The sequence below is a fragment of the Quercus robur genome, chromosome 2 (genome assembly GCF_932294415.1).
Source record: "Quercus robur chromosome 2, dhQueRobu3.1, whole genome shotgun sequence".
NCBI classification, from domain to species: domain Eukaryota; kingdom Viridiplantae; phylum Streptophyta; class Magnoliopsida; order Fagales; family Fagaceae; genus Quercus; species Quercus robur.
Window position 1 is genome coordinate 27642482 of NC_065535.1, and position 26677 is coordinate 27669158.

General features: G+C 34.3%; 3 protein-coding genes, 1 long non-coding RNA gene and 1 pseudogene across 7 annotated transcripts; 3 read left to right on the plus strand and 2 right to left on the minus strand.

Annotated features, from left to right (window-relative positions):
* Positions 1 to 998: 998 nt before the first annotated feature.
* On the plus strand, positions 999 to 5473 carry LOC126713142 (uncharacterized). 2 transcript variants are annotated; one of them, XR_007651289.1, is made up of 4 exons: positions 999 to 1141; positions 2320 to 3191; positions 3709 to 3869; positions 4889 to 5473. It is a non-coding gene; the product is annotated as an uncharacterized LOC126713142 (long non-coding RNA). The 2 variants fall into 2 exon arrangements; XR_007651288.1 differs by lacking the exon at positions 999 to 1141 and having other exon boundaries at positions 1151 to 3191.
* Positions 5474 to 6871: 1398 nt separating this feature from the next.
* Positions 6872 to 10841, plus strand: LOC126713143 (uncharacterized). The gene is made up of 2 exons (XM_050412814.1): positions 6872 to 7222; positions 10264 to 10841. Exons 1-2 carry the CDS (start codon positions 6974 to 6976, stop codon positions 10492 to 10494), a joined length of 480 nt encoding a protein of 159 aa, XP_050268771.1. The 5' UTR covers positions 6872 to 6973; the 3' UTR covers positions 10495 to 10841.
* LOC126716143 (pyridoxal 5'-phosphate synthase-like subunit PDX1.2) lies at positions 8403 to 9015 on the minus strand (annotated as a pseudogene).
* A 4166-nt stretch (positions 10842 to 15007) lies between the features above and the next one.
* LOC126713149 (probable cinnamyl alcohol dehydrogenase 1) lies at positions 15008 to 20910 on the plus strand. The gene is made up of 7 exons (XM_050412821.1): positions 15008 to 15159; positions 15515 to 15612; positions 17171 to 17284; positions 17406 to 17636; positions 18358 to 18643; positions 18763 to 18913; positions 19033 to 20910. Exons 2-7 carry the CDS (start codon positions 15524 to 15526, stop codon positions 19227 to 19229), a joined length of 1068 nt encoding a protein of 355 aa, XP_050268778.1. The 5' UTR covers positions 15008 to 15159; positions 15515 to 15523; the 3' UTR covers positions 19230 to 20910.
* LOC126713145 (uncharacterized) lies at positions 20409 to 26126 on the minus strand. 3 transcript variants are annotated; one of them, XR_007651292.1, is made up of 6 exons: positions 25869 to 26126; positions 24652 to 25619; positions 24434 to 24506; positions 23505 to 23700; positions 21590 to 21673; positions 20409 to 20665 (listed from the first exon to the last, which is right to left on the minus strand). XR_007651292.1 is itself a non-coding variant. In XM_050412816.1 (5 exons), the coding sequence occupies exons 1-4, from the start codon at positions 25986 to 25988 to the stop codon at positions 23554 to 23556; spliced, it is 1308 nt and encodes a 435-aa protein (XP_050268773.1). In that variant the 5' UTR covers positions 25989 to 26125; the 3' UTR covers positions 20409 to 20665; positions 23505 to 23553. The 3 variants fall into 3 exon arrangements, 2 of the variants coding, with proteins under 2 accessions (XP_050268773.1, XP_050268774.1); XM_050412816.1 differs by lacking the exon at positions 21590 to 21673 and having other exon boundaries at positions 25869 to 26125; XM_050412817.1 differs by lacking the exons at positions 20409 to 20665; positions 21590 to 21673 and adding an exon at positions 20876 to 21307.
* Positions 26127 to 26677: the final 551 nt, after the last annotated feature.

The following is a 26677-nucleotide window of genomic DNA, read 5'->3' on the forward strand; positions in this document are numbered from 1 at the left end:
TTCACTTATTCATTCTTTAAATCATTTTCAACTGTTGTTACACTCATTAAAGTCCAGTTCTTCTACCCACTCTCTACAAATTTATTGTATTGGACTTGTTGGGCTTGAATTCACTTATCCCTTAGGAATAGTATTCAAACCCAGTCCCTACAATAGTCATATTAACTAAAACACGTCAACTCTCAATTTTTTATTCAACTTTAACTAATAAAAATTTTACCCGTTAAACTAATTGAAATTCAAAAAATTTATCCTCACTAAAATTACATTAAAACGTTGTCTTTACTTTTTTTAATGACAGCTTTTTTGTTTTTTTTTTTTTTTTTAACATCAATAACGGTGTTTGGGAATTTTTTTTCTAAATAACAATAAATATTAAAAAATTTAGTTAATTGTCACGTTTCAAAACAATTTTGAAAACTAGCATCTCGAGTGTCTAAAACTCGAGTTTCAAGATAAAACTCGAGTTTTTAAGTCTCGATTTGTAAGTGGATAAATAAAAAAATCAGGTTGAAAATCGAGTTTTAAACACTCGATTTCCATTAATTGAGTAAAAACGCCGCTATAGGTCTATAAAACGTCACTATATGGCTTAAAAACGCCACTATAGGACCCCCTAAACCTGTATTTTAAAAAAAAAATTTGCAAGAAAACGCCGCTATAGGGATTTAAAACGTCACTGTAAGGCTTGAAAACGCCACTATAGGTGAAATTTTTTTGCATGGAAATCGAGTTTTAAAGACTCGAGATCTATGTGGCATTTTCACACTCCCAAAACGAGTCTTTTGGACTCGAGTTATAATATGGATCTCGAGTTTCTAAAACTCGAGATGTTAGTTTCCTTAATTCTTTGAAAACGTTCCTAACTTACTATTTTGAATGGCTGATGGATGATGTTATGCACAATACCTCCGGTGTTGGGACTTCGGATCCAAATTTTGTCCAAATTAAAAAAGTGCTCCGTTCTATCGTTTATTTTCAAAAAAATGTGCTCCGTTATAGTGTGTGACCCGCCAAGGTCATACGAACGCTCTGACGAGAGAGAGAGAGATATGGCGTCTTGGTTTTTGGATTTGTAGAAATATGAAGGAATTGGGGACATGTGCTCCCTACTCCCTACCTACAATTCTGGAGAATGGCGGTACTCTCTCTCTCTCTCCTTGTCTCTTATTATTGCCACTTGTTGTTTGCATTATCACAATTCTTATTATTTTCTCAACAAATTACTTTCAATCCTTAATTTCCCAATCACCCCACTAAACTACGACTAGTTCAGTTTGGTTTGGCTACATCTGGGTTGGGTGTGTCTCTGCTCACAAAAACAGTGTATAAAATCACATGACATGTTCATTCACATAGAATAGTCACACAATTGTTTTTTAACCTTTTCTATGCTATAATTCGAAACATTTAAATTTCCTCATATTTTAACCATTCAAGCGTGCTTTGTCTTTGACTTTGACTTGCACCCAAACTTTTTTATAGAGCTTGCTTAATGATTTAGTGCTGATTCTTTTCTGAAACACCAAGTGTAGTAAAAAATAAATAAATTAAAACTTGTTGTCATGCATGATTTCTTCTAGTTTTAATAGCTTGACACCATATAGGGATATCCAAATAATTTTTTATTTTGATATTTTGACACTGCAAAAGGATATTCAAATTAAAATCATGCAAAAAAAAAAAAAAAAACCTCCTTCAATTTACGTTTTTTCTTAAATTTTCTGACTGACTGACTGTGAGAGAGATAAAAAATTGGAATAAGGATGCCCATCTCAAAGCTTTTCAGGTTGACATATCATCCTTCCAGTCGATATTCAACTTTAAGAGCTTTCTGCAGCAGTGGCTTTTGGATTCAAATATGCGTACTTCGGTCCAATTATATGATCAAACATGCAGACAGCATGACAACAATTTGGATGAGCTTCAGCTTTCTTTTGATTTGTATAATTTGATCTAACTAGCATAAGTTGCTAGTGACCTCTGCACTTTTAATACCAATATTACCATGCTCAATTAGACTTGAACCTCATGGAATTGAGACCTACAAGATTGTGTCGAAGTCGTTTTTGTCCTTTGTTTTATGTGTTTAATCTTCCATTTCAGATCTTTCTTTGTTATGCAAAAATTGTGTTTTTTGGTGCTACATTTTCAGCAGATTTTTTTTATTGCATCTTTGCAAAATACATTTTGATGTCATCACAAATAATTGTTAGTAAATATCTTATTCATTTTAGTGCCTGTGATACATCCCTGTTTCCTACCCACATGAAGTTCAATCATGGGTTGTTTGATGATAAGTTTACATGTGTTTTTCAGGATGATGGCTACAAATTACATTGGTGCATTCTGTTTGACCAATCTTTTACTACCACTTCTTAAAAATAGTCCTGTGCCTTCCCAGATCGTGAATGTTACATTTTTTTACTCATCCAAATGGTAAAATTGGTTTGTAGTTATGTATGTGAACATGTTTCTATGAACAATTAGTGGTTCATTAGGGAAAAACTAGTACACTTCTAATTATTGCCTGTGTACTACTTGCTCATCCTTGATTCTATGCCAATGCCATTACTTTGGCATTGGCTCTGAAATTGCTGTCCATTTCTGATACATTCAATCTGCCGATATGATGACATTAGTTGGAAAAAAAGTGAAAAGAGAAAAGCAAAGAAAAGAGAAGTTAAAGAAGGAGACTTGTAAAAGAATGTTAGTGCTGGAAATTTTGTTTGACAGGCATATTGATGTGTCAAAGAGGTCACCAGGCTTAAGTTGTAATGTTTCATTAATATGGTAAATGAATGAATGTGCTAACTTACTAACATCTGACTGTTGCCTTAACTGAAAATGGCAAAAGAAAAGTGCATGCTGATTGATCCCTCAGGATAAGATATGCTATGATGGCTTTCCATTGAGCCAAAAAGATAAGATATGCTGTAATGAGAGTTCCTGCAATATCACCTTTTCCACATGGTGCTTGATGGTTTGTTAAATTTCTTTATAAGCAGGAATTTATAGTTAGAAGAGTTGAAACCCATAATTGCATCGGCTAACAGATTATTTAACACAAAATTCATGAACTCCTTGTTCTTCAGTTTTTAATTTGCAGGTTGACTAGGAAACTGTTTCGGGGAAGTGCTTCTCAAGAACAAAACCATATCCATGTGCTCGTATTTATGAGAATTCTAAATGTAAGATATAAATGCCCCACCAGATATATCAGACTACCTTTTATTTGAAACCTTACAAGTAGCACCCCATTTTTTGCCGTAGTATGCCTAGTGCTGTTTTCTTATGAGCTTCACCGACAACTTTGCTTGATGGAAAAGTATCATCGGGTCTCTGTCATGTATTGCGCTTTTTTTTTCTTCTTCTTATGGTTTTTCATTTCTTTTCAGGCCTTGGTGTATCTTTGAACATATAATTATCACTAAACTTGCTTGAGTGCAATTTTTTGAATACATATTTATCATTTTCTGAGCTTTGTGCATTAAAAACTAGGATTGTATCCCTACATTTTCCCTTTTTTAACTCTTTGTACTCTAGATTTCTTGTCTTCCATTCTCGTACCATGTACAACATTTTTGCTTTTTAAGCATATTTGAGAATTTTTAGGTCTAACTAAATGCTGTCATCCATTATGCTTTTTCAAGATGTTCCACAATAATTTCCACCTCATTTTTGTTTCTGTTTTTGTTTGATTTGAAGTGCTGTGGATCCCGGAGTAGTGGAAACCAATATTATGCGAGAGGTTCCCTCGTGCCTTTCTTGTGTAGCATTTACATTTTACAGTCTTGAAGCTTCTCGGCCTTTTGCAATCACCTAAAAAAGGGATAAGCTCTGTTCTTGATGCAGCCCTTGTGCAACCAGTGAGTTTACTCCTCCTAATAATTTGTATTATAATTCTCAAACTGAAGTTGTTATGCAGGCACACCTTTTTTCGTTATATATATCTTAATCAAAGCTATTATGCCTACAATTTCATGTGTCAGTCCAACTCCAGTAGTTATATCAGCAATTTGATTGTACTGAAGCAATTGACAGAAATGTGGCATGCTAGAGTGTATTGTCTAATGCAGCTAGTTCTAATCTTGTACCTTGATATACATCGATAATTTCTGGAATATCTTAGATGCTCCTCCTATTTAGTAATATTAAGCAACTTATGCTGTGATAAAGCAGGACACCTTTTTTCTTATTTATGAACGTTGTTGAGGTAATTTTTTCTTGAGACTCTTGAAATGCACCCATGTATTGTTTAGTGTGGGGTGGAAGTAGAACATCAATTTCTTGTGATGAGTTTTTGATTGTGTTCTATGGACAGATTGGATGGTAAGTGCCTCTCGTGTCTTTGGTGCTTCAAAGTTGAATTGGTTAATGCTCTTTTCTGGACATGCCTTGGTTTAATGGGTGGACACTCCAAGGCATCAAATATTTAGTGTTGACCGTTACTTGATAGTTGATACTGATGTCACATGGATTATATAACGGATATATTTTTCTGCTGATGAAAATTAGTGCCTGCAAATGGACCAGTTTTGTCTGTTGCTGTTTGCGTCAAAATCTATAAGATTGGCCTATGACAGGCTGTTCAAACCCACATATTATAGTGTTGAAGATGAAGATTTCTATTACCCTGCATGTTTTCTTGAGTTAGTTTAGTTGGTGGGTAGAAAGCTTTTGATTGAGTGCTAACATTGCTAACCTCTTGTTGTGGTTGATAACTTTTTTGATCTGGGTATGATTCTCCTTGCATGTGTGTTAGAAACATTTAGCTGAATTATTATTGAATTGGATTTTGGTGTAGTTTTATTGACTTTATGGAGGAAATCTTGGAATCCATGTCAATGTGTTGGTTACTGAGATAATTAGTTTGTGTTTATTTCAGGATATATCTGGAGTATACCTTTTCAGTGGAAAGGGTAGAACCATTAACTCTTCTGCACTTTCGCACAACAGCAAACTTGCACATGAACCTTGGACCACTTCATACAATCTGTTTATGCAGTCATAGCTTGCTGTTAAGGTTAAGGAAATTTCCACGTGAATATTTGATTGTAATAGGGAGGGAATGTCTTCATCAACGAAAAGCAAAGAGAAATAGCACGGATTTGAAATGGTGGCAGTTGCACGGAGTGCGGTTGATGGCCTGTTCACTTCTCAGTTTGTCAGTCCTTTTGCATCATGGATGTTGTGATAGATGCAGTCTTGCAGTTGCAGAGCTGTAATTGGAACTTGTTTATGTTATTTCTTTGCAAAAGCCTCGAGAGCTTTTCAGATATCATGGTTCTTTAAAAGTAAGATCAGAAAAGAAATGGTGCAACACAGCAACAGAAGCCAAATGGAGACATCGTTGTTCATGTTGTTTGTGGGAAATAGTGGAGACGTAAGTGGAACTTGTTTAAGTTTTGTGGGCTGAATATATAAAATGTTAACAACGCGTTTACATAAATGTTAATTGTTTTTGTTTCAAGACATATGAGAAAAGGAGGAAAGCCTCAAAGTGACTGCTGCTGCAGCAATATATATATATATATATATATATATGTAGATGATGCCATATCTTATGTGAATGAATGCATATGGATTGTAGTCTAAATAGAAAGGAGGAGGGAAAAAGAGGTAGGGGGAATTTTTGGCTAAAAAGTATGGCAAATGTTAACAAGCACCGTGCAATACTTGTTAATGTTGTACTAACGTGGGTCTTATTTGATAAAAAAAATTGAAAAAAAAGCACATAAAACTGATCCTACAACTTATTTTAATATTTTTTTTTCTCTTCTATAAAGTTGGTCCCACAATCTAAAAGCTGCAAAAATATGACATAAAACTGCAATAAAGCTAAAAAAAAGTACAAAGGGTTGCAGTTAACGAGCACCTTACGGTGCCTATTAACACAACCCTTTTTCTAACACCTCACCTGGAGGTTGGGGCTGGGGGTTGAAGTTGAACTAATTGATGCTTCGGAATAGAGTCTAATGATATTTGTAGAAGTGTTTGTTTTTTGGTCTAGTCTAGTGTATTTCAAAAATTGAGGGATAACAATGAAATCATCTAAATATTATTATGAGTAATTCATAATAATAATAATAATAATAATAATAATAATAAAGAAATTAAAAAGGTTCCTCTTTATCTCATGTGAAGTTTGGGAGGGAATGAAACCTCAACTCATTTTCATTAAATTTTGAAAACATGTTGTAATAAACAGAAGAAGGATGCTATTGGAGGAGGGTAAGCAAAGGTAAAAGCCACGTGAGGGACACGTGCTCATTAGGAAGGGTTTCTACTTTCTTTCTAGTTAAGTCGATTTTATAAGAGGTATTGTGCAAATCAGCTTCCTTCAACCATTCAAATTAGTTAGTTAGGCACGTTTTCAAACAATTTAGAAAACTAACATCTCGAGTTTTTGAAACTCGAGATCCATATTAGAACTCGAGTCTTAAAGACTCGCTTTAGATCTCAAGTCTTTAAAACTCGAGTTTCATGCAAAAAAAATTTAACCTATAGTGGCGTTTTTAAGACTTACAGTGACGTTTTAAAACCCTATAGCGACGTTTTCCTGCAAAAAAATTTTTTAAGTACAGGTTTAAGGAGTCCTATAGTGGCGTTTTTAAGCCCTATAGTGACGTTTTATAGACCTATAGCGGCGTTTTTTGCAATTTATGAAAATCGAGTCTCTAAAACTCGATTTTCAGCGCAATTTTTTTTCTCCAAATCGAGACTTAAAAACTCGAGTTCCATCTGGAACTCAAGTTTTAGATACTCGAGATGTTATTTTTCAAAATTGTTTTGAAATATGACAATTAACTAAATAGTTTAATATTTATTGTTATTTTAAAAAAAAATTCATTTTATAAACCCAAAACCTCCCCATTTAAAATCCTAAATATATTGAGAGTCTCAGGTGAGGTCCCAGACCCAGAGTGGAGAAGTAGAAAGAAGAAACGGTGGCGGAGTGATCGGAGTAGAGATGTGGTTCGTCGGCGGACTGTTTAGTAGGAGTAGGACTGCCACTAGTAGTGGTAGTGGTAGCTTGATGAATATGATGAGTAGTAGTAGTAGTCTGGTGAGGCATTTCTCTCGAAAAAGGGGGGAGAATCTTCGGAAGATAAATCCGAAGGTGGCGCCACAGGAGGCATCTAACATAGCTCAAGACCTCTACCGTCTCATCAACCAACGCGGCCCTCTCACCATCTCTAATGCTTGGATTCAAGCCCAGGTCCTTCCTTTTCCCTCTTTTTTATTTTTTTCATTGTCATAATTGATAATACATCTCCTATTTCTATTTCAATCAAACACCTATAACAATATTAAATACATTGTTTTTGTTATATTTTTATTTATTATGGTATAATTGAAGATATTGTGTCTCAAATGCGGGTAATTTCTAATTGGAAATGCCACTAGAAAATGAAACCTCACCAACCTGCATACCCATAGATGCATATTCACATCTTGTACCCTGCTCCTTCCTCTCACGAGGGAAAAGAAGCAAAATATATCAAATGAGCTGTGGACGTGAAAATAGAACCAAAACATATACCACCATGTTCATGTCTTAACTGACGTATCCAATAGCTAGCAGAATATTTACAACATTAACTTTTTTTTGATAAGTCGAATATTTATAGCTACTATGAATTTTGTTTTGAATGTATAAATTATTTTTTGCGTATTAATCATAAGTGTGTGTGTATAAGATAAGTCAAGAGCCTTGTCTCAATTGGCACCTCTTGATGTTTCCAATGGAGACGTTTAGGGTTCAAATTCCCCACCCTCAATTATCGAATTATTAGGGAAAAAAAAAAAACCCTGATCATGAGTAGAATAAATGTGTTGATAATTCAAAATAGACTTGTAGATATAGAGATTTCTCAATTGCAGAATACCGATTAGAACTTTGATTCACAAACATCATGAGTAAAACTTTGTACCTCTACCAAAATCCATCCTCACTCTTTGTCACCTGTGTTATAGTTGAGATGTTCCTAGTCAAGTTAATTACACAGACTAACTTTTCATTTGTTTACAATAAAAAGAATGAAACACACTCTATCAATTTTGTGTTTGAAAAGGTTTTATAATTAGACAAAATGCACTAGAACCATATAAATTTTGTTGTCTTTGTTGTTTTGAGGGTCAAGAACTAAGCATGGTTAAATTGAAATATCTATTTTTCATTATTGTTTCTTCTTTGTTCTTGTGTTTCCTGTTGTATACAGCCCATGTACTTTGGCGCACTCTCTGATTTTTAGTGAAAAAAAAAGGCTAAAATGCAAAACTCACCCTTTAAGTTTCACCATTTTTCATTTCAGTCCTATAAGTTTGAGTTTTATCATTTTAGTCCTCTAAGTTTCATTCTTTCCTAATTAAGTCTTTTGTTAATTTTTTCCGTTAACTTACCATGTTATTCGAGATCCAACCCATTTAAGTCCTTTGTCTTCATCTATGTTATTCAAGATTCTTATCTGACTCGTTACAGCCCTCATATTATTCTTGACTGTTTTTGCTACATTGCCAGACCCAGATAAATCCCCTTGAATCCTTATCATAGTCGCACCTTCTCTTACTCTGCTCAATGCTTCTCCGTGGTTTTCACACCCACAAACAAATGGGCAACAAAGTTGTGCTTGTTAATGAAATTGTCCTCATCTGCAAGAGCAATAGCTTCGCCCTCGTCGATGTAATCGATCCCAATGGCTTCAAGTATCTGGGCCTCGACGAAATGGCCGAGCCGGGCACTGACCATTATGGGGATCAAAACGATGTGCTTGATTTCCTTGATGAGAGATGGGTCTGGCATGCAAGAAATGCCTCGTTGAGATGGGTCCGACACAATGAGACAACATGCACCAGCTTGTTCGGCGATCTCGGCTTGTTCGGCATTTGTGACTTCGACAATGGCTCCGCTGCGTAGCATTTTGGTTAGCCCAGCCTTGAGGGAAAATGGTTTGTCTTGGCGTCTGTGATGGCGATGCTATTGTAGACTGTGACGGCACCATCTTCAGCCATCGCACCAGGTGTTTGTGAAATTGTCTGAACCAAAAAATGATTAGAAAAGAAAAGGAAATGAGAAACAAGGAATGGTTGGCTTTTGGTAAAAAAAAAAAAAAAAAAAAAAAAAACTAAGGTCTAAAACAACGCCGTTTTGGTAAGTTAACGGAGGATTTAATTGGGAAAGAATGAAACTTAGAGGACTGAAATGACAAAACCCAAACTTATAGGACTGAAATGAAAAATGGTGAAACTTAGAGGGTTAGTTTTGCATTTTGGCCAAAAAAGAAAAAGTCATTTCCACTATCTTAGACAAACCATTATGAAGCTACTTAAATCACACGCATGTTCATGAAACATTTAAACATATTTAAGCTATGGTTTTAACTCTTAAAGAGTGGTTTGACGTTGGTTTCATTATTAAACAAGTGTTTTTTTTTTTTTTTTTTTTTTTTTTTTTTTCCTTTTTGAAGCTGCGTTGGTTCATGATTCTTGGTTTATATTAGCCCTAACTTATTCTTTAACTCCTAAACTTCACTTGTTTCAATTCTTTTTCCATTTCACACTTCCCCAATATTTGTCTAACATCAGTATCTATATGGATGGTGTAACACTGTATAAATCTTGTGTTACCATCAAGATTGACCTTTTCTTCCTTGTATAGTACTGCTGATTAGACTCATTCTTTAGTTGTTATATATAATGCCAAAGACAAAATATGACTTTATGACTAGCTCTTTTAGTAAAATTCAAGTTATTTAAAAGGATTTTTGTAACCTATTTTGATGGTTATGACACGCTAAAATTTGTATAATCTAAATGTGGTTTATGTTCATCTATGAATCAATTGAGGATCCAAAGCCCATCCCAAAGCCTTTTTGTTGTTGTAATTGTAGTTAACTTTCTAATGTTATTCTTTTGCAATTTATGTGCCTATGGATGTATGGACAATCATTTGAATTAATTGACACTGCACATGTCCTTCGTTTACTGAGCCTGGGATGAGATTTTTTTTTACTGTACTATGCCATGGAATAATTATGTTGCTACTAACTTGCTAACTTTGGATTGTGCACAGGGCACCTGAGGATATATAGATCATCTGTGGTACATCATAATATGTTATTGAAATATGAGTCACAGATAGAGGATAATCATATGTTCTCGAAATGAGTCACTTATATGTTGTTGTTTTAAAAAAATGTATATGGGAAATTATATCTGCTTGTGTAAGCTTTTTTGATTAGGTTTGATTTTTCATTACAGGAATCTGGTATTAGTGGATTGAACAGCAAGACACACTTGAAGCTAATGCTCAAATGGATGAGGGGGAGGAAGATGCTGAAGCTGTTCTGCAACCAAATTGGTTCCAACAAGAAATTTCTGCTATGTACTTTGCCAGAAGACCCTCAAATTGCACAGTTTATTAAAAACTCAGAACTGAAATCGCAGACTGAGAAGCCTGCCATAAAGAGGAAGAGAAAGCAAAAGAAATAAAATGTATGTATCCAGACCTACTTTCATCTGGAGTTGGTATAATCCGTGGTAACATGAGTGCTTCCTTCAGTTGATGTCTTGAACATGTATTTTTGTATCAAGATTGCTGTCTAAAGCTGTTTTGCTAGTTCGTTAGGCTTTTATATGCTGCCCAATTTGCTTCTTTCCCATTTTCTATGTAGTTGGATCCAATATGGATTGTTAAGATGCAAACTATTGATTTTCATGTTTTGGTGGGATTGGGAACAGAGAAATTTGGTTATTGAGAAATTTGGTTCAAGCCTAAACTCGGGCTTGGGTTTGATTTGATTGCTAAATAAATTTATATAAACAAGCTTTTTCTTGAACCAAGCCCCAGCTATTTATAAATAAGTCGGTTTAACTTCCATTCTAAAATATTCTCCTAATGAATAGGAGATTGTGGTTTTCGCTTCCCTAATTAAATTCAACTATGTGATTGTATTTTGGCCAATACACTATAAAATAAAATATCTTATCTTCTCACAAATTAACTTCAATTATATGACTCATAAGTCAATATAGCCACTAATTTGAGAATCTAAGGTACATATCTAAGGATATGTACGTTAAGTTTTGTGTCTGCAATAAAGAAGTTATTAACCTCAAGTTGTTGAGGTCGTTTTGCTCAATAATGCAGGTTGGCAAATTATTTGCCAGATAGAATTGTTTCAAACTTATATGAAAAAATAACCTCTTTTTTTAACTCAGTTTCATGCCACATCTGCTGGTGTGGTTCTGGTTTATGTAGTGTTTGTAAAAATAATATTCATCTGGATCTTGACTCTTTATGAGCATAGTTCTCAGAACTGGACTGGACTGGGAAAATTGAGAACCGGGATGAAAACCGGTTTTTTAAGTATAAAGAACCGGGCATATGTGGCAATTTCATGAACCCCTAAAACCGGGGTTGGACTGCACGAATTGGTGGCAAGAACCGTGCCGTCCAACCCCTTAGCAATTTTTTTTTATTATTATTTTTTTATTTTAATAAAACAACTTAACACAATTTTATTCTACTTAATTAAATTATCCATCTCTTACAAGGAATAAAAAAAAATTATAATTAAAATCCTTCAAAGATATTCAACTTTACTTCAAAAATTAATCATAAATTTTAATGTTTTCATGGTTATTATTTTATTTTATTAACTTTCTTATTTAATTATTAAATATATGCTTGAAAATCATTAAATTTCCTTCACATATATAGATATATTAGTCAATTTTGCTAGTTTTATAAATTTGATATATATATTTAGGCTTTAATTAATTATTAAATTAATAATGATGTCATCATGGTTCGACCCCAGTTCGATCTCGGTTCGACCTCAAAAATCTTGAACCTCTCCCTTTTACGGTTCAATGAACAGTTTGGGTCTGAAAACCTTGTTTATGAGGCGTGATGCATGTAAATAGATTTAGTTCCTCTCCCATTTCCAAAATTTCTCTCTCTCTCTCTCTCTCTGTTAGCCACTAAAATTGCCACCTAGAGCCACTATTTCATGCTTTGAAGGTACATCTCAAAGTCTAGCTCTTTTTTTTTTTTTGGGTAGAAAGACGATTCTATAATATTATATTGTAATGGCAGATTCTTTAATAGAATCTGTAATGACCTTGTTGTTTCTCCTTAGTTTTTAAATCTCAAAGTCTAGCTCATATCCACGTCTCTCATTCTTTGCTTTTGTAACTAATGCCTCAGATTTTAGATGATAAAAAACACCATTCGAAGTGTTGGTTTTGATAATGTAAACCCATTGATTTTATATATAAATTAATGGAAATGTAAAAGGAGGTTTTTAAGGTATGGGTTAGGATTTGAGATAGGTTTTATTGATTGTATGTTTACAATTTATGAGACCTGAAGAATGGAATCAACCATCTTGAAGAGGCGAGTTTCATTTAAGCCAATTTTGCTTCTTTCAGAAATGAGTTTTAACAAGAGACGCTTTACGTCAAAGACTTATGCTATGTTTGGATGTTGGGGGAAGGAGGGGGAGTAGAGTAGAGGGAGGGAAAGTAATTTAAATACCTTGTTTGGATGTTTTTTAAGGAATGAGGGAGAGGGATTTGGAGGGGTTTGAACTACTTACAACCCTTCATTTTTAATTTCCCCAAATTGGAGAGATTTGGAGGGGGAGTGGAGCATAAAAATATTTGACCAAATGAATTATCAAATTTACCCTTACCATATTAACAAAATTACAAATAAAAAGACTAATTATTTCTCTCCCCTTTACTTAATTTTAAAAACATCCAAATAAGGTGGAGGATAACCATTTCCCTCTACTCTCTTCTACTCTCCTCTCTCTCAAAACTTCCAAACATAGGGTTAAGTATTGATCGGCAATTAGAGAATTCATAATGGCACTACTACCCTGGAACCAAGTGTCGAATATCATTTCAACTCTTGAAGAGTTGAGATCATAGTTTCAAGTGGGTTTATCTAAATTAAAAAATCAGTTTATTTTACTATTCAGTTTATTTTTGTTACTATTTATGAGTCTCATTACACTTTTTGGTACTATTTATGAGTTCCACGATACTATATCATCTAATTTTTATCTTTATCTACAGTACTTTCAGCAAAAAATTTTCAGTTTTAGCAAAATAAACAGATTTCAAATAGAATTAGGTGGGGTTTGGATACGGCGTTGGCATTTTGAGTTTTGCATTTTCCTTTTTTTTTTTTTTTTTTGCATGTGTTTAAGGAGATAGTGCGGCTACTGTTCATGCACTATTCATGAACAGTATCCGCACTATTTGACTTTTCAACCCTTTTCAGCACATCAATGAATCCTGTGAATAGTGCACGAGATTCACAAATCTCACTTTTTAGCAACTTTTTCATTAAAAATGAGTCCTACGGTATTATTCACACATTTAAAAATTATTTTGCTATAGTGTTTTTAGTTTTCAATTTTAGCAAAATAAGTTCTATCCAAACGGACCTTTAAGAAGTAAAATTTATGTAAATCAATTATTTTAAAGATCCACTTGAAACTTACTTCTTAAAAAGTTGTGATCTAAGTGAATCAATTTTTTTATTTTATTTTATTTAAAGAATGTCACGTTACTTATAGTTATATCAATAAATGTATCTTGAAACTTGGTGACGGTTTGGATCGGGCTTCTTTGCGTCTGCGTCTGCGTTTGCCTTTTTTTTTTTTTTTTTTTTAATATGGAGAAGCGTTTTCTATTTTTTCCAGTAGGTTTTGTGCACTGTTGTTCACGGGACGATCCACAAACCTCTTTTTTCACCAAAACTTTCATTAAAAATTGGTCTCACGGTACTATTCACACATTTAAAAATTATTTTGTTACTGTGTTTTCAACAAAATAAGCGGTATTCAAACGCACCCTTACTCTTCTTGAAGAGTTGAGATTCAAGGAAAGAGTCAAATTTCAAAAAGAGATTATTTTCTAATATATAAATTTAATATAATCTTATTTGGCAAAATAGTTTGAAAGCAATATTATTGAGCAAAATCGTCGAGTTATTGAAGAGAAGCTATGGCTGTATGTAGAGAAACCAATATTTTGGCCCGCTTTGACTCATTTGAATTCTGTAATAGGAATAGTCCCATAGCTCCACCATTCCAACTCAAAAGAGGTCACTGCTTACGTAGTAACGTCGCTAGTCAATCTAAATAATTTGATCTTTTTTCATCATGATTCTTGAATAAATAATTTCATTCATATTAAAAATATAAAAAATAAATAAATATTCAAGGTCAAGGAGGTCACTGGCTCACTGCATACGTAACGATAGAGTCACTAGTGAAATTTATAAATTTGTGGCTGCTTGACAGGGGAGATGAGATGACCATGGTCAATAGCACTCAAAATGAAATAAATCATTTCATCTTTTTCGGTCTGATTAGATAATTCTTTGATATTAAAAGCCTCCTGAGTTCATTTTGTTTAATTTGACCCTTTTTTTTTTTTCGTCATGTAGAAATTTGCTTTTAATGATTGTGTTTTTTATTCAGATCAAGACACCTATTGATGTATGGTATAGGTGGAGATTAAATTCTAAATTTCTTATTCAATCATTATAAATTTTAAAATTTTACTATTTTTTTGTTGAGAAGACAAAATTTTACTAATTGAGCTAACCGAAAATCACAATTTTATTTATTTATTATTTCATTCATTTTGGGGTGTCCCAAAATATTATTCATTTAGACATTATTTTCATAACCTACATTTTCATTTAAGTTTAAATTAAAATAGTCATTTTGATAATTTTTTTCTTAATTAATTTAAAGGATAATGTATTGTAATCCTGGATTTTCTAGAGTTTGACAAACAAAATAGAGCGAGAGAGCAATATTATATAACATATTATTAGTATTAATAAAACTAAAAGACTGATTCTAATTGGAGTGGTAATAATCGAACGTTTTCGAGTGTATGGTAAAGAGCCGTGGAATCATGTCTACCTATAAATAGTAGAGTGAGGAGGAGAGGTTGTTTTCATCCTCGTACTATCTCTCTCTCCATCTCTATCTATCATTCTTATTCTCTGTCAAATTTCAAATAGTAGAGTGAGAAGAGGTTGTTTTCATCCTCGTACTATCTCTGTCTATCATTCTTATTCTCTGTCCCTCTCTATACATATATATACTTCCTTCATCAATCTTGGTAAGTCAAACAGTCTCATCTTTGCTAATTAGAAGTAGCCGTTATCTAAACTCTATAATTCTATTTTCTAAAACGACCAATAATTTTCATAGCTGGTTTTGAATTCGATTACCTTTTTAATCATAGATATACAGTGGTTCTTGAACTCAATACTTTACCATTTAACTTTTTTTTAAGGTAGAGGAGGTGCTATATATATATAAGCTAGAGTTTGTCAGCTGATTTATTTTTATTTGAAGCAATATAAGGTGCATATTAGCATATATATATATATAACCTTGATGGATTTCTTTCAGTCCCCCAATTATATTTTCCTTTGAGGAAACTGATGCTTTATTGCTTTATGGTAAAGCAGTCCACAACAATGAGCTCCTTGACAGCAAATGATGATTGTCTTGGATGGGCGGCAAGAGATGCATCTGGAGTTTTATCACCTTACAACTTCAGCCGCAGGTGTGTTTATTTATTCTTCTTTGAGGGGGGGAAAGATGATCGAGTAGAGCTTTTCAAGGAAATAAAACAAGAAAAAGCTTGCATGTTTATTCATCATTCATTAAGGGCACATTTGGTTGTCCATGAGTTTGAACACCGCCATTCATAACTTATTTTGACATACAAATCCATCATCTTGAATGGGACCGTCAAAAACATCGAAGCCATCACTACAAGGGATGGGATAAAGCATTTCTACTTTCATTAAACTTTTTATGATCGTTGTGATTCTTGAATTGCCCATTGAAAATGTTGGATTTGTTTCCCGAAAAAATATAGAAATATGAGTGGCCAATCTGTTTTAGCTCAAATTGCAACTCCTCCCATTGTTAGTGTAAGGTGGAGGAATGAGGTCGCCCATTCAAGACTTATCAGGTGCCTGTGTAAGTTAAGTATAGGCGTCAAATGTCATAAAGTAACCAGTTCTTGATTTGTCTATGCATTAGTAGCAAAAATTTTACACCTACCTTCTACGGCCTTTTCTTAAATGGCCAATGTGTGTCATCTTTTTTTAAGAAAATGTTTGTTTAAGCATGCCTTGCAGGTCTTGTTTGCTTTTGTTTTGCTTAAACCCCTAACTATGTTGTTTAGCCCTTCTTTTTTTTTTTTTTTTTTTTTTTTTTTTTAGAATAAACAGTAATGCTTATTAGAACACACACAAAGTACCCGTTTGGATTCAACTGAATGTGACGTTTACGTTTTGCGTTTTCAGACTTTTTTTTTTTTTTTTTCCTGCGCGTGAATAATTATATCACATGATTTTACAGTGCAGGGGAAAAAAACATTGTTCATGCACTGTTCACGTACTGTTCATGGGTCTCACGACACTATTCACACATTTAAAAATTATTTTCCTACAGTGTTTTTAATTTTTAGTTTTCAGTTTCAGCAAAAATAAGTTCAATCCAAACGGACCCAAAAATAGTAATATTAGTGTTTTAAACTGGGTTTATAATTATGTTGTTTAGCCTATTAGTAGTCATATAATGTCCTATGAAGCCTGGATTAACGGTCAAGTTCACTTTTTTATACAAATAATTCAGTATAACATATCATGCTGATACAATTGTATATGATAGATTATAAATGGGTACTTGACGTGATGAATACCTTCTTGAAGTACAAGTATATGATAAACAAAAGAAAAGAAAAATTATATTTGCTTGAAAGATGGATAGCCTTCTCTTTATACATTATGTTATTTGTTGATGTGTTTTTATTCTCTTTGATGTTCATAAAGGTAATGATTTACTTAAGTGAATGACAAAATGAAAGCAATTTGCTTAATTTTATGAAATATTAAATTTTTTTATAGAGAAGTGAATCCATGTGTTAATTTTTCATATCATTAATTAGTTGACAATAATGATCTTATACCTGAGTTCCCCATATGATTTTGAGATCTACAATTAAAAAATAATTGAAATTTGCTTCATGAATTGTGTTTTTCTTGGTTATGTGATTTTTTTTAATATTATATTCTGATTAATAATTAACTTGGGAAATTTTATACATACAGGGCTGTTGGGAGTGATGATGTTTCAATAAAAATTACGCACTGTGGAGTTTGTTATGGTGATGTAGTTTGGACTAGGAATAAACATGGGGATTCAATGTATCCTGTAGTGCCTGGGTAAGTGGACGAACTTATGCTATGAGTAGTCTTAAATATCCTTGACCTTTACTTATATTTAAAAATAAATAAAAGTCTTAGATATATTCCTTGAACTGATATATTTGTAACTGTACACCAGACATGAAATTGCAGGAATTGTGAAAGAGGTTGGTTCTAATGTTCATCACTTCAAAGTTGGTGACCATGTTGGAGTGGGAACCTATGTCAACTCATGCAGAGATTGTGAGTATTGTAATGAAGGACTAGAAGTTCATTGCGTAAAAGAATTAGTTTACACCTTTAATCGCGTGGATGTGGATGGTACTGTTACTAAAGGAGGATATTCCAGTTACATTGTTGTCCATGAAAGGTAAGTATTCTTTTATGCTACTACATACTCTTCCTTTAGTTTCCTTTACATACAAAATTCAAAGTTATGGAATAGGACCATCCCTCCCTTGTTAAAATTAATTGTTTCTGCAGAATGTATGAAGCTATCGCTCACATTTGCATAGTATTTACATCTAGGCCTCTTAAACTGATGCACTTGCAAAACAAGAAGTCTAAGTTCATAATACTTGGATTATGTGCCAAGTCATTTGATCATTTGTTTTGTGGAGGTGTTAAATGGAGGTTACTTTTAAAAAACCAAAAAAGGAAAAAAGAAATTACATGGAAGTTGTAGATTTTAGTGTCCAGGTAAGGCTTCCCAGGGGCCAGGGGGCCTGTTTTTGGCAGTTTTGCCAGTGACTAAACAACATACAATATTCTTGTACATTGTTTTTATTTTTTGTTTACTTGGTATCAAAGCCTTTGATAAAGGAAATCAAGAATGGAAAATCGACATCAGTATATAAATCTTACTGATGGAGCCTGCATCTATACTTTGCATGCTATTGGGAAAAGGACAAAATTATGATTTCTTATTAAGGTTCCAGAGTAGTCAACAGCAACCATAGTTTCATGTCACAACTTAGAGCGTTTAGATTTGATAACTTATTCCGATAATTGACCTACTGGCTTTAAGCTTAAGGGAATTTAGCTGTTTTAAACACAGATTAAGCATATCAGTTTTGGTCATGAATATACAGGTACTGCTTCAGGATACCTGACAACTATCCATTGGCTTCAGCAGCTCCTTTGCTATGTGCTGGAATTACTGTATATGCTCCTATGGTGCGCCACAAGATGAACCAACCCGGTAAATCTCTAGGAGTGATTGGGCTTGGAGGTCTTGGTCACATGGCAGTGAAGTTTGGGAAGGCTTTTGGGTTGAATGTAACAATTTTCAGCACTAGCTTATCCAAGAAACAGGAAGCCCTGACCTTGCTTGGTGCAGACAGATTTGTACTCTCGGCTGATCAAGAGCAGATAGAGGTAAATTTATACAATAAATCTTCTTAAAAAGCATTTGTTTCCCTGTTCACATAAGCACTATTGAAATCAATAACCTATCTTCAGGTTCTGTCAGATTGATGGTTATCTGGTTTTTGCAGGCCCTGGCTAAGTCATTTGACTTCATAATTGATACAGCATCTGGTGTTCACTCACTTGATCCATACATTTCGCTGTTGAAAACTGCTGGTGTTCTAGTCCTAGTAGGTTTCCCAAGTGAAGCCAAATTCAGTCCTGCAATCCTTAATCTAGGTACTATGACAATTTTTGGATTTGAAGAGTTTCATGAACTCTTTTAGTTAGACAATGTTACCTTTCCAGGTTTTGAACACAACAATTTTAATGAACTGCATGCATTGACCTTTTTGCAGGTATGAAAACCATTTCTGGTAGTATAGTAGGTGGTACGAAGGTGACCCAAGAAATGATAGACTTCTGTGCTGCTCACAAAATTTACCCAAACATAGAAGTAATTCCAATTCAGTATGCAAATGAAGCTCTTGAGAGGCTAATAAAGAAAGATGTGAAGTACAGGTTTGTGATTGATATCGAGAACTCCCTAAAATGAAACTGCTAGAGAAACAAGGAATTCTTCTTCCCAATATGTATGTTCATATGGATCACATATTGATACTCGTAAAGCGTACTGTGATTGGCAAGTCTTCCTTGTTGGATGGTGGGCATTTACTTCCATCAAAAAGCACCTGGTGTTGATCTTCTACATCCTGCAAGTGTCTAACTAGCCTGAAATTACTGAAGGGTTGTTGAGTAGTGTTGTGACAGATAGTTTAATAAAAATGATGAGTATAGAATTTTAAATTACAATCCTTTCATATTTTTATCCTGTAGTCAACCTTAGCCATTAGTATTTAATTTACTTGAATGAGGGAGCGGTATGAGTTGTATTATTATTTTTTTAATTTCTTAATGAAATTCCCTTGCATTAAGGTCCATTTTCATTTTGTGGAATCATGACTTTCAAAGAATGAGAAGCTTTGGCTGAAAAGATCACAGGTTGCTTCACAATAACAGTAAAAAGCCTTTAATAAAACAGGTGGTTACTTTCTATGGTGAGATCCGTGCAATCATGATTAGCTCGAATTACCTAATTTTAGAAGAAGAAAAAAAGTATTGAATCTGTACAGACCAGTCAGCCATGACCCAAGCTTCTAAATTTGCATACAGTTCATACTCCATGATCGGAAAAATTCATGAGAATTGAGAAATTCTCCTACCCGCCAAAGAGCTAAGAAGTAAAAGCATTGCCCTGCTCATGGTTCTAACTGCTGGGCGAAACATGTGACTTTCTGATCTCGTCTCACCATTTATATTTTATAGATCGGAAGGTTTACCTTACGTGACGGGTTCTGTGGCAAGGTTCTGTGGCATCATGCAAGGTTCACCTAGCCCTTTGTTTTACACTTTTACTGGATGCCTAAATTGGCTGCCAGAAATCTCTCCCTCTCTCCTTTGATGGGGTTAGAAGGTATTCGCCTCTTGGTCCAGTGATAGACAAATATTATCAATATGTTTGAATTTTCACTAAATCATTTGCAATTTGTCTTACTTCATAAGGATATGCTGTACTACTTGAAATTGAAACAAATCCTTGGCTTCATATCAATATTAATATACAAGAGAAAATCTATTTTCTTTAGTTTGGTAGAGCTGCTTAACTACTATGAGAAAATCCCTGGGCATTTCTAAGTAAAAAGTCGTCTAAAAATGCATAAGCTACTTCTCAAAATTGGCAAAAAGATAAAAGCACCTTTGCTTAGCTGGGAAACTATTATTTACTTCAAAGTAATTTAATATTTACATCTTACAGATGACAGGTGAATGGCATCCCACAAAAGATAGTGGTTCACAAATGCTGGGAGCTGAACATTAAGTACAAAGACAATCCAGTTATCCACCTGCTGCTGTGTCAAAATCTCTGCACAGAAGTTTGCTTCCTGATATACTTATCATACTTCGAAAGGCCAGGATCTATTAAGCAAGCTCCTGCAATTGGACAAAGGCACAGGCAATTAGTAGTCAAATAATGAAAGACTAGAAAGAAGTCCCCATTAGGATATTCCTGTAGCTGTGTTCCCATGGAAAGAGTAGGCGTTAGGCCATAGCAGGCTGCCCAAAGTTTGGTTGCCAAGCTGGTGGCATGTCCTTAGTTTCCTAACATCAAGATCATCTTTTTCTTTTCACTTTCTCCCGAAGTTGTAATTAACAGAGGATTAATTAATTGTTTTTACTATTTTTTGTGTGCTATGAATATCATCTCATGCTATCAGCTTGATCATAATTTTGGCAAGTCCACATGTTTTTGGACTTACCAATTACAACTTCTATGGTCATTTATCTTCAATCTACAGTCAACCTTGGCAATTTCCTCCATCCAAAATGCTAGTTACAGGAAGTTTTATTCATGGGTTATGTTTGCTCCTGTGCCCTAGAAACAAATTTATCCTGCCTTGCTTTTCTTTCTTCCTCTCATAAAAAGTAAAACCTTCATTGACAAGCAAAAAACAGTAGTGAATCCATTTGATATATATACATGTTTCATCATTTAAGAGGTCTTCCTGGTATATTATACACACGTACAGTTAGACTTGACTAGGAGAAAGACCCTGCTGTCACCCCTTTCACTAGCTGATTGACAAAAAAACACAAAATGTTGTAACCATTTGTTCCATTCCTTTCACAACCCAACAAAAAGCATGACCAGAAATTGTTACATCTGGTCAAGTACAATATGATTTCCTTAATATATATATATCCACACCACAAGAAGAGTTGACATTATAGTTATATTAGTGGTCAAATAAGAAAAGACAGCATAGTACGTTGTATGTTAGTCATACATTAAGGCTAACAGAAGGTCCTGAGAACTTATCCAGCAAAAACTAAAAAGCACCTTTTGGTTCTTTTTACCTTTGGGTTGCTGTCATTTTGATCCCTCAAGAATGAAAAGTTGCAATTTAAACCTCCAATAGAATTGTTGTCAACGTAAACCATCTGTTAAAATTTGGATTACTTCCAGTCACTGTCATTTTATTTTATTTTTGATAGGTAAGAAAAAATTTATTCAAAAAAGGAATTCTTTATGCAAAAAACATAAAGCAGCCACAAATTACAAAAGAAACAGAAACTAATGCACGAAAGAAACGACTCTACAAACAACAGGAGAGATTCACTAGGTATGCGTTTGGCATTGGCTTAAAAAGCTAGCTTTTTTTACTATTCAGATTATTTTTACTATTATTCATGGGTCTCATTGCACTTTCTGATAATATTCATGGGTCTCACTATACTATTTCAGCTACCTTTTAGCTTTATCTACAATACTCTCAGTAAAAAATTTTCAGTTTCAGCTAAATAAGTTGTTCTCAAACAAACACTAGATATGAGTCCCCAAACCCCAATCAAACAAGGTGCCAACAAAGGAGGCAAGCAGCTGATTGCCTGAACTCTCCACATCCTCAAAAGTGCAACTGTTGCGCTCCCTCCAAGTACACTACATCAAACACATCGGAATCAAATTCCAAATGTTGGATGAGGGTTTCCCCAACCAATTCTTCCATCCAAAATGAAGATCAATCACCTTTCTAGGGAAAACCCAAGAGATCCCAAAGGCTCAAAGGACAAAACACCACAACTGATAGGCCTTCTCGCAATGAATCAATAAATGGTCCATAGTCTCTCCACTATACCTACACATACAACACCAATCTACAATAGGGAAAGTGAAACCTCTCCTCCTCAAATTATCACCAGTGATAGTGAGTATCCTCCCCCAAGTCCATTCAGTTGCTGGCATTTTAACCCCTCAAGCAAGAAAAATTGCAATTTAAATCTCCAATAGAATCATTGTCAATATAAACCTTCTATTAAAATCTGTTAGTACTTAGTAGAGTGCCAATAAATACTCCAAACTAAGTTGTTTTTGGCAGAACAAATTAAAAAAATGTTGTTTTGCTACATTTAACAGCTTACAGTTAGATGAATCTTGATTAAAGGATCACACTGACAAAAATCCTAAAGTTGAAGGTTTTAATTGCAACTTCTGAAAATTGAGGGACCAAAACAACAACCACCTAAAATTTAGAGGAACCAAAAGGTATTTTAGTCTAATTATTACTCATTAAAAGCATCCAACCTCGAGCTTGGTATAACTTATGTCCTCTTAGAAGGGAGCTGTTGAAAGGTGGTTCTATATCATCCATGGAAAAGTATATGAATATGGAATCAAGTAAAATTTGAGTTAAATGTAATGGCAGGCTATTTCATAAAGTCATACACCAATATACTTCTTTTTATATGCAAAGAGTCTTGAACCCACAACCTCACCCTCCACCTTTTTTGACAAGAGGAACAGATAACATTTAAGTTGGAACTCATTAACATCATAAACCAATAAACTTAAAAGAATCTTGACTCTAATTTTCATTTTTTTTTAATTACTAAATCTTGACTCTAATCTTCATCCACAACATTGGTCATATCTTCAATGTTTTGCCATATGTTGGATGCGATCTTAAGAGACAAGAACACTAACCAACTCCAACTCCAGAAGAATGTTTTACATCAAATCACCACTCAAAGCCCCCTATGAACTTGGTCATTCTAGATTTATAGTATACGAGATGCAACTTTTGACAACATTTTAATTATGACACCACTACTAAGGTTGCTTAAAAAATTTAGGAGTAAGTTACACAATCAACATAACACATATCTTAAATGGAACATGAGCTACAATCTTCCACCCTTTAGATCCACCCGTTCCAAAGCAGGTTTCAAAAAATAAAATATAATGATCAACTAAACTATGAAATAATAAAATTACCTTTGTCATCTGATGTACTAAGCAATTCAGTCAATCTTCTCTTAATTGTCTAAGGCTCTTTGGCCAACATCGTCCTCCATTTATCCTTGAGATCTTCTGGAGTTCGACTCTTATGAAATATGTGACGACCAAGTTCCAAAATTTTCCTCCAGGGGACATTTTTTTTGGCTGAAGCTGAAACATGATGCACACCTTCCTGCAACATAAGAGTGCTTGATAAAGTCAGATGTCAATATGCCAGACATTTAATATCTCTCTCTCTCTCTCTCTCTTTTGAAAGACAGCTTCTAATCTCAGAATTCCAATTGTGCTCTCTCTCATTTTTCTTTTCACAGATCCTTGACTTAAGAAAAAAGAAATTATACATGTTCTTATTTTAAGCCATCGTTTTCTTGTGCATACTATTTTCATACTTGTCTTGTGCCCCCTTGAGTGTCTAATGTACTTATTTATTTACCACCCAAAAACCGCCACTTTCTACCACATACTGGAAGAAATATATACACCCACAAATGGAAAAACTTTAGTGTACTGCTTAGCTCTTTCAAATTACATATTTAAAAAAATAATAATAAAAAATCTCTAATGAAAAAATTGGAATCAAACAGCAAAGATCATGGAAGTGGAACTTGGATACTATGGCAAAGAAGATAAAGAAATCCAGCATTATTAGGTTGTCATATCAATCTTAATTTAAGTTTAGATCTCTTAGTGAATATCAAATATATTAACACTGCATGTATCCGGTCACACTATATCCATGAAAATTAATCTGTTCATATTTCCAAACAAGTGTTGTGATACCAAAATGAATTTATTAGAATGGATTCTTGATGTTTTCTATTATTAGTGAAGAAAACAGGGAAAATATACATAATAATCGAGCATAGCTCTAGACAAGCAGAAGCACTGTGTCCAAAATCATATACCTTTAACATATTTTCCTCTTCAGCTGTCCAAAGTAATCTCTTTCGCTTTGCAGTAGGAAAAGGCATTGTTGTGCTGCATGTAGAAAAGCAAATTAACTAACCAAAAATAGTTGGCACACATCAAACACTATAAATAAATATTCACCCCAAATTTCCACACTCTCCAGATTAAACCTTATTTAGAAAAAGGAAAACCTTATATGACATGAATAACTTACAGTTGCTTAGTCGACACTTGAGGTTGCCTTGACTTTTTGGAGGCAGCATGTTTCTTATTCTTGGAGGTGACCTTTTTCTCTGTGGTGCTATTTTCCTGAGAGGATGATTTCATTGGTGAATCATCATTCTGAGGGAAAGGCTTCTTTTGGGCTCTTTGTTTGATTCGGCATACTCGTGCTGCGAGTATCTCCATATCTGAATCCGTAGTTCCAGAGGCAAAATTGGCATTTGAAGTCTGCTTTGGTGATTTTGGCTGCATTTGTTCTTCATCCTTGCTTCTGCTTTTATTTTCCTCAGATACCTTTAAACCGTCCTTTGATCCTCCTTTTGATCTATCAAGTGCACCATCTGCATTCATCTCTAGTTGTATGTTTTCTACATCTTCTGCAAATTTAGACTGATGTGCTTCAGAAATGTTTTCCTCATGTATCTTTAGACCGCCTTGTGATCCTTTTGATGCATCAAGTGCACCATCTTCAGTCATCTGTTCTTCATCCGTATTACACTGATCCTGACGCCTCTTTTCTTCCCCATCTTTCTGCTTTAGCCCATCCCCACCAACAGCATTTGTACCCAAAAATTTCAATAAATCCTCCTTTGCCAATTCAGCCTTTTTTCTCAGTTGTTGTTTCTGTACCAACGCTCGTTTGTGCAAACAATACGGGCAGTAGAATTGTTCTAAGTCGTCATCAGATATAAGTTCCCGACTCACGCACTTCTTGTGGAGAGCAATTGGGCAGCCAGATTCAGCACAAACAAACACATGTCCGCCTTGATTGCATATTATACAAGTCTGTTTGAAGCAATCAATCTCCATACCATCATCTAGAGTAGAAATGTCATGAGAGGTAGAGCAATGGACTCTTGTTTTGGAAGCAAGAGCGTGGTCAACCAAATCAGGAGCTACATCATTGTGTAGCTGAGCATTGAGCATTTCTCCACAGACGCTATCTTCGTCCAGTGTGAACTGAAGATAAATTCTCACGCATTAAGCAAAAAACAGGAACAGGTAATTCTTAAATTCCCAAAATAAACTAGCGAGGATTTGCATAATGCATGCCTACATAATTATACCGCAGATTAAAAAAATAAAAATAAAATGAGTTCAAAATAAACACAAATAGATATGAAATTGAAAACCTAACGAACAATTGTAAAATTGCAATGTTAAACAAATATAGAAGAAGAGAACAAAAAAATGAATGAAAAAACAAACCTGATTGTGTTTGCGATTGAAGAGCATAGGAAGTGAAGTAGTAGTAGCAGTGATAGAAGGAGAAGAAGAAGTGGAACGATTGTGTTTGGGCCTACCCCCGCGCCCACTCTTGCTTCTCATTCTCTCTCCGATTCCGATCACAACAACATTTCCTTTTCCCTTTCACTCCCCCCGTTTTTCCCATTTCCCAGGATACAGGCCAAAACTGTATTCCATTTCTTTGTAATGTCCGTTCCTCCTCTCCCTCCTGGCCCAACCAAATAGGCCCACCACAGATGATATGGGAATATTTTTTTTTGTAAAGAAGCATTTATATTATTATTATTATTATTTTGTCATTGATAATTAGATGGTAGGACAGGGAGATTTAAACCCTGTATGTTGGAAGTTGAACTATGAAATGAGAATTACAATTATTCTATCCAAATTACACAAAAGAGTTCATTTGGTTAAATTATGAGCAACGAAATTGGTCACCCTAAGAGTATAACTAACCATTTGGAGAAAGAATTCAAAATCAACTTATGCTCTATTTGTTTTGATGTAAATATTTTCCCATTTTTCATATCTTTATGTGCTTGTATAATATAATTCCGTTGATTGAAAACTTGTATTTAAAAAAATATAAAACAAGTGTAAAACATTTTACAAATATCTTATTTTGGGCCTTTTTCTCCCTCTCTTACACTCGCCCAAGCTAGTCCAAAGAGGGCACCCACAAGTGACAGCACCACCCATATTTGACTCCATTCATCATTGGCGACCAGTCTGGTGAACTCTATGAGAGGACGATTTCGAATCTTAGCATG

Excerpts from the sequence above, each read along its gene's own strand:
- LOC126713143 (XM_050412814.1), top strand. The coding sequence starts at position 6,974 with ATGTGGTTCGTCGGCGGACTGTTTAGTAGGAGTAGGACTGCCACTAGT. Across the intron at positions 7,223-10,263 it reads ATGCTTGGATTCAAGCCCAG|GAATCTGGTATTAGTGGATT; the intron begins GTCCTTCCTTTT and ends TTTTCATTACAG.
- LOC126713149 (XM_050412821.1), top strand. The coding sequence starts at position 15,524 with ATGAGCTCCTTGACAGCAAATGATGATTGTCTTGGATGGGCGGCAAGA. Across the intron at positions 15,613-17,170 it reads CCTTACAACTTCAGCCGCAG|GGCTGTTGGGAGTGATGATG; the intron begins GTGTGTTTATTT and ends TTATACATACAG. Across the intron at positions 18,914-19,032 it reads TCCTGCAATCCTTAATCTAG|GTATGAAAACCATTTCTGGT; the intron begins GTACTATGACAA and ends ACCTTTTTGCAG.
- LOC126713145 (XM_050412816.1), bottom strand. The coding sequence starts at position 25,988 with ATGAGAAGCAAGAGTGGGCGCGGGGGTAGGCCCAAACACAATCGTTCC. Across the intron at positions 25,620-25,868 it reads TCAATCGCAAACACAATCAG|TTCACACTGGACGAAGATAG; the intron begins GTTTGTTTTTTC and ends ATTTATCTTCAG. Across the intron at positions 23,701-24,433 it reads AAGAGGAAAATATGTTAAAG|GAAGGTGTGCATCATGTTTC; the intron begins GTATATGATTTT and ends CTTATGTTGCAG.